The 7260-nt window shown below is 31.0% G+C and overlaps 2 protein-coding genes across 2 annotated transcripts; both read left to right on the top strand.

The window, feature by feature from the left end:
* The first annotated feature begins 1649 nt into the window (after nt 1-1649).
* LOC139518569 (uncharacterized) lies at nt 1650-3762 on the top strand. Its single transcript, XM_071310055.1, has 3 exons — nt 1650-1804; nt 3081-3195; nt 3556-3762. Exons 1-3 carry the CDS (start codon nt 1708-1710, stop codon nt 3689-3691), a joined length of 348 nt encoding a protein of 115 aa, XP_071166156.1. The 5' UTR covers nt 1650-1707; the 3' UTR covers nt 3692-3762.
* A 638-nt stretch (nt 3763-4400) lies between these two features.
* On the top strand, nt 4401-6152 carry LOC139518570 (uncharacterized). The gene is made up of 3 exons (XM_071310056.1): nt 4401-4560; nt 5445-5559; nt 5962-6152. The coding sequence occupies exons 1-3, from the start codon at nt 4464-4466 to the stop codon at nt 6089-6091; spliced, it is 342 nt and encodes a 113-aa protein (XP_071166157.1). The 5' UTR covers nt 4401-4463; the 3' UTR covers nt 6092-6152.
* Nucleotides 6153-7260: the final 1108 nt, after the last annotated feature.

The following is a 7260-nucleotide window of genomic DNA, read 5'->3' on the forward strand; positions in this document are numbered from 1 at the left end:
CACCTATAACTAACATTAGTATTATGTACATATGTTTATAACTCATCAAGATAATTTAAAAAAAAAAACCTAAAGCCCTTGGCCCGTATGCATAAAACTACTTAAATTAAGATTTGTTTCAAACGGACGGATTTTTCAACATGTCCAACGATAAATTAGTACCACGATTGAATTTCTTAACTTAATTGATTTTATGCATACGGGCCAGGGGAACAACTGTTAAAATCAAAAGGAAAATGACAAAAATACCGAACTCTGAGAAAAACTCGATACGGAAAGTCCCTTATCAATTGCGAAATCGAAAGCTCAAACCCATCAAACGAATGGATATCAGCTGCCATATTCCTTACTTAGTGCAGACATGTCCTTGCGTAGAGAAATGGTGGATTGAATCTGCTTTCTTTCGCCTGTTACACATATTTTTCAAATAAAATGTATATGAACAAAGTTAAACAACATTCTTTCACTTCTTATATTCAATTTTGTATTTTGAAAGTTATTGATTACGTTCCAAACTAGCAATACCGCCTACAGTACTCAAAATTTAATAATTGTGTTGATTTAACTGATGTTCTTATGAAAAACACACTACAGCTGGTTGAAAGTATTAGGCGTCATACATTGCAATTATCATATAGACTATATTTCGAAACCCGTTACACAAAGGAGCACAAATTGGCATATAAGAAAAAGACAAGAATACACAAATTTACCATAGTACATGTCACAATGACGGGATGTATAAGTACAGAGCCACGTCATATAAGTATGAAAGAAACATAAAAAGGTATATAGACAAAGCACATAGCAAAACTGATCGATGTATGATTATGTCGATTAGCTGTATTTGTAGATAGTTTTCGAGAATGTTATCGTCTTTTTCTTTAAACGGGTATGTACATGTATGTAATTTACTTACGCCTGACGTTTTCCAGTTCTTTGCCGACTCACGTGGATTTTGTTGATCGTTGGTATGTTGTTTTTCATCAGCACTGTAATTTCATTTTCAAAGCTTTTAGTGATTTTGTCAATTTTGTCATTCGTAGGTTTTCCTATTCTAGTTTATTATCTGTTCGATTTCCATCAACATTGAAAAAATCAATCGTATCATATATCTTGGTTTTATGTTTATTAGATTTGGTACTTTGTTTACATCGGATAAGTAGCTTTTCTTTTGCTTCTTGACACAACTTATCGCAAATTCCATCATGCGTACTATTTACTCCTTTAAGATACTGATATGTAGCATACACCATATAGGTTACGCATTAGTTTTTCGCCTAATGGCTTGCCATTGTCACGCTGTGTTCTTTTTACTAGTTTTGTGTCACTAAATGTGTTGGCTCTCGATTGTAAGTGTCAGTACATATTACATGTAAGGTCTTATTGAAAAATTATTCTACAAAGCTGGTCAAAACTTTATTTTATTAAATCAAACATGATTATAATGTTATTGTGTGTATTGTTTATAAAACAAGACAAAATAACTTCATTCTGTTCTGATTGTTTACACTATTCATTTACGTGTGTGAGCGTACGTGCGTCCATTTGGCTTGGTAAAATTCTTTATCAAAGTATTTGATGTCGTACATGACACGGTTAATGTTAGTTAAAAGTATCTTAACTACTCTGATGGAAATTCACCGAAGTCAAAAGATTATCTAATCTTTTAACCTTCAAATTCGAACAAATCATTACAGCTCAAACATGGAGACAGCGAAAGTCCTTTCTTGTGCTATAATGATGTGTTTCTTGATACATATGGCGGATGCGTTCTGTAGACCTTATCCGTCTACTGGGAATAGTATGTACATGTATTTTATTCTTTATTATTCTGAACTTAAAAGTTGAAGCTCTAAAATATGCATATTCTAATCGGGAATTATTTTTTTTGTACATAAATTAAAATGGTATTTTCGCACAACAAACAAGTCTCATGATGTAGAATACCAAAGGTCTTTTCACTGTTCTGTTTTTTTTTCTTCTTTTGACAAATTTGTTACGTGCCCTATTTTGTGGTTTTGCAACATTTCGCTTAGATTTTTTGCATATGACATCGAACAGGTTTTGCGCTTTAGAGACTGAAGACTTTTTATTGTAAGAGTTATCTCCCCAGAAACTATTTTCGTTGTAATGAGATCTCCTCCATAACCGTAAAAGAGAGCAAACATTTATTTACCAAAATGCTCGCTATATCCTCAGGATCGTTTGTCTTATTTTGACGGAGCTATACAAAGACTGTATATAAGAGTTATTTCCCCTAATGCATTTGAAGTAAGTGATTTTCATTTGTAACTGGTAAACCATAAGCGATAGAGACCTAAGGTCTGTTGATTTGAGGTTCTTTGTCCAAAGCAGCAAAAACTAGGTCAAGATTAAAGGTCAAGGTCAAGTTCTAAATTTTGACTTTCCCTTGTTCCTTTGTATCATCTGTCACTTTTAAAGAAATAAATCAAAGAACTAGTGCAAAATGTGTACCTAATTGTGATTAAGATATGTATATTTGGTCTGAAACAATCCAATGACATCTGATAAGAGTAATTGGACCTGAAATGATTCATTTTAAGGTTAATTGATTATTACTCCAACTTGCTACATGTTAAAGCCATAGCGTCTTTTGCAAACTGTTGGTTGAAATGTGACATTGAACTCAACCGGAAATGACCTTGAGTTAACCGGGAATAGCTATTTTTGCACTTATTTCATGGAAAAGTACCTAGAAACTAAATATTTTTTAAATATGCATACATGAACCTATCATTTGATACCGGATGTGAATTTCTAAACCGGAAGTACATCATGTCTCCCATATTACAAGCAAAGGTAATAAAGACACAATATATTTTTGGAATCAGTGTAAATAAAGCTATCATGTTAGACCGGAAGTGACATTTTTAAACTGGAAGTTGACAATTATCTTCCATATTTCAGGCAAAAATATATAGAAACATTTACTTATTGAATTAGTTTAGAGAAACCTATGTTTGACTCCAAAAGTAACTGTGAGTATGTCGAAAGAAGCTTCAATCGTTCTCTGAACAATTGTTTTTTTTTATTATTATATGATATTTTTTTTGTAGATCCATCAAACTGTACCTATAAGGGTGTTGTAGTTGCCTTGAACAGTACACACACAGATTACAATATATGTACTGAAATTACATGCCAGGCCGATGGCTCTATGTTTATTTGTGGGTAAGAAATTAAGAAACAAATCATATGTATTATACAGAATTATTATCAGGAATAATTTTTTTTCCAATTAAAACTAATTTAGTATGAATTGAACAGTGGCATGAATACAAAAGTTTAAATTAACGCGAAGATATATTTTTATTTATATTCACAAATTAACATTCGATTTTCAGAAGCTGTTAATTAAATGCATGATATGACACACTGAATGGTTTAACTAAACTGCAGTCGATTGAAGAGAACTAGGAGCGGATGGATTAAATAACTTTCAATGAATTAAGTTTATTATATTTAATTTAACATAAGTTCTTGTTCCATATTTTTGTTTCATTATATGTATTATATTATTTTATTGACTAGGATTGGTATCAACGCCGGTAGATCGTTACCACCGGATGGTTGTGTTACCATAAAGGGAGATAAATGTGAACGTAAGGTAGTTTATGCAAATGACCACACTAAGGAGTGTCATTCTATGGAACCGATTCTTGGTTGACATATTGCAACTTTTATCAAAGAATGAACTTTCTTGTCAAATGTGATATGAATAATAAATGATTAATTTTGTGTTGTTCTTTTTTGAGTAAATTTTGGTTATGAAATTAGAGACACACTTGCCTGCTTACTAACTTGTTCAGGTACCACATATTGTGTTTTATAACTATTTTGAAGACATGCATCATATAGAATTAAGATAATGATGAGTGTATACATGAATGAGACAGAAAACATAATAAAAAAACCAAATTCTATGCATGCTATTTTCTATTTGTGGTTTATACAAACTTAGACGGGTTACCGAAAAGGCAAATTTCCAAATGTTGGTCGTTGCGCAATCAGTGTTTTTAGTATTTATCAGGAAAAAATGAAATCATGAAAAGTACAATGAAAAAATTTAATTGTACATCTATGTTCATCCTTATAATTAATACGGATTACGAAGTTAGACAAAACGTGAACGATATGTGGCAAACATACCCATCAGAAGGACATTCCAAGAAATTCAAAGACATACATGCGGTTTTCTTGGTCATATTCATTGACGTACATCATATATTTGATAATAGGATATAGAAAAAAATAAAATGATTCATTGTAAACATTCCTGTTCAGATATATGCGTAACCGTGTTGCGTAGTGAGGCCAAGGGTCAAGAAATTACAGATATATAATTTCCCTGTAGACAATCAATTTAACTTTGAAAAACATTCTTATCAAATACTACGTAATAATAGCTTATCTATACTTTATATGAGCCAGTTTTAATAATGGGAATGACAAAATGTGTATTATGCTTAGTGATTCTATCATGTTACGTCCATGTGATAATATCATTTTGTATGTTTAAACTACCCAAAGATCATAGTAAGTATATCTGTTTTTCTCTGAATTTATTCTTTCATATTTATAAAAAATGTGAAAACAGGGTTGCAGTAACGATATAATATAAACTTACAGAACTAATTTTTCTGCACACGACGCATATATATTCTAAAATAACCTTCATCAGCTATACTCGAGACAAGGTTAACATATCAGCCATTTAAAACCAAAACGTACGTGGCTTAAATAGAACACTCAAAATTGTAGATTTATTTTACCGGAGGTACTTGAAAAATTATTGTGAGACGAGGAAACATAATACAAATTAAATATTAAAATTTCAATCATCAACACAAACCATAACAGTATATTACTACTAGATAACCCTTGCTTAGCAATGTTACATCAAGTTACACATATTCCATTTATATTAAGGACATGTATACATTAACAAATGATATAGGTAGACAATGCTAGTCATTAAGGGAGGTAAATAAGAGCTGAGATAGGAAAATTATGACATTTTGCAACACACAATGAACGAATAAATTTGATCTGCGATACCTGAATGCAAATACATAGTTAATAAAAATTATAAGTGTTCAATAATTAAGGTCAAAAGTAAATAAACAGGTTTAAACATAGTCAAAGTATGATACCGCTGTGAAATGTTTAACAATTTTTAGAAAATCAACACTTTTGAAAAAACCTGCGTCATATATATATATATATATATATATATGTTTAACAATTTTTAGAAAATCAACACTTTTGAAAAAACCTGCGTCATATATATATATATATATATATATATATATATATATATATATATATATATATATATATATATATATATGTATATTTAATAAGAAAGTTTCACCTCACCAGTTCCTTTCATAAATAGAGTTTCATGCTTTCTTCCATAGACCCAAAGAACTGCACATACCAGGACAGTGTAGTTGCACTTGGTGACTCATTAGAAGACTTTGAGAGTTGCATTAAAATTGGATGCTCTGCTAACGGTGCTATGGATATTTGTGGGTAAGAAATCGTCCATATTACACGCTTTAATCAAAGCTGGTTTCATTCTCTCGATAGAACACTTTTTTTTGCATTTTAAAAAGTAAAACACACTTGAAATAACGTCAATGAAGGCAAATTGCCAATAGAAAAATGGATACAATAAAGCAATTGAAGTGGGAATCTTCTCAATAATCAGAGACTGGACCTTTTCCCCACATACCTTTAACCTAAGCAAAACAGTTTATATAATAATAAAACGCTGTAGTTGGATTCCGTTTTTATTTGCATATTTATATTATATTCATGATCCACGTGCACACTTAAAATAATTCAAAATCGATATTATTAGTTAAAATTTTATACGAGTCAAATAACTAGAGTAATTATATTCTTATAAAATAACTTGTTTTTTCTCTACAGAATTGGAATAAACGCTGGTGTGTTCCAGCCACCCCCGGGATGTAGAGTTATCAAGGGAGACAAATGTGCGCCTAAACTTGTGGACGTAAATGATAACAGTATAGAATGCCATCCAAAAGTCGACGAATAACACTAACTCCTTTAACTGCTTAAACTAAACCAAACCAAAATAAATAAATACAGTTATTGCATTCATGTTTTCAGCAATCATTATTAAAGCAGCAACATTTGATTATGATACCTTAAACTCACAATATGATTCAATCATTAAAGGGAAGAAAACATTTTTTTTTCAAATTTTGAACAAAATAGTCTGCATGTTTAAACTTTCAACAACCTGTTACGTGTACAAGTTTTTATTATTTTAGCGCAAGGTAATTTCATACACTATATAAAAAAAAACAATCGGAGCTTATGAATTTGTATTTACATGATCAGTATCATAGTCTTATACATGAAGAACGAAATTAACAATTTGTATTGTGACTATAAGCATTATCAGAATAACATAACAGTAATGATGACCAAAAAGACAAGGCTGTGTGATGATGATACCTTTTTTTTTATTAGTTTATCCTGATTTATTTTTACATAAATTATCTACTTTCCTTTTTTGCAAAGTTGCTCATCCGGTCTTTTTGTTGTTGTTCCAAACTCCTGTCGTACCTATAAAAACAAATATCACCATAGCCACCACGCCCCACTTCCCGACCATCAAATAACATCAAATGGTAGCTCCTTCACCGCAGCAAAGACTTATGAGCTTATGGTTAAACCGGGGACTATGGGTCCACTAATAGGGGTATCAATCAAATCTTACATGAAAGAAATAATTACCGTCAGTGACAGTTAACACTCCAATACAAAAATAAACATCTTGAATACCAAATGTTGAATCTGTCTGAAAAACCGGACAGTAAATGGTGTACATCATGTACATACGAGAGTACTATAAGGTGCTAATGCGTTCGAGGATAGAAAAGGTTTCAAGATTCATGTAAATGATATTTTTAGCAATTCTGAAATTTCATTACCCATATGTTTTTAAAACCCAGGTACATGTAGTCTGAAACAAAGATAACTGTGGGTTTCAAGAGAGATACAGTATTGGTTATTTATGCTGTGCTGATAATTGGCTCACATTAAATATCACAAAAATCCTATTATGCACCAATAGCAATAAGCAGTCTTATATTTCTACAAAAACGGTCTAAATAAATAAAGGTTAACTTTGTTGAATAATTATAGTTAAAAGTATGGAGTGATGACTGTATATTTAAAATTGAGAATGAAAATGAG

This window comes from Mytilus edulis, chromosome 4, assembly GCF_963676685.1.
Source record: "Mytilus edulis chromosome 4, xbMytEdul2.2, whole genome shotgun sequence".
In the NCBI taxonomy this organism is placed as follows: Eukaryota; Metazoa; Mollusca; class Bivalvia; order Mytilida; family Mytilidae; genus Mytilus; species Mytilus edulis.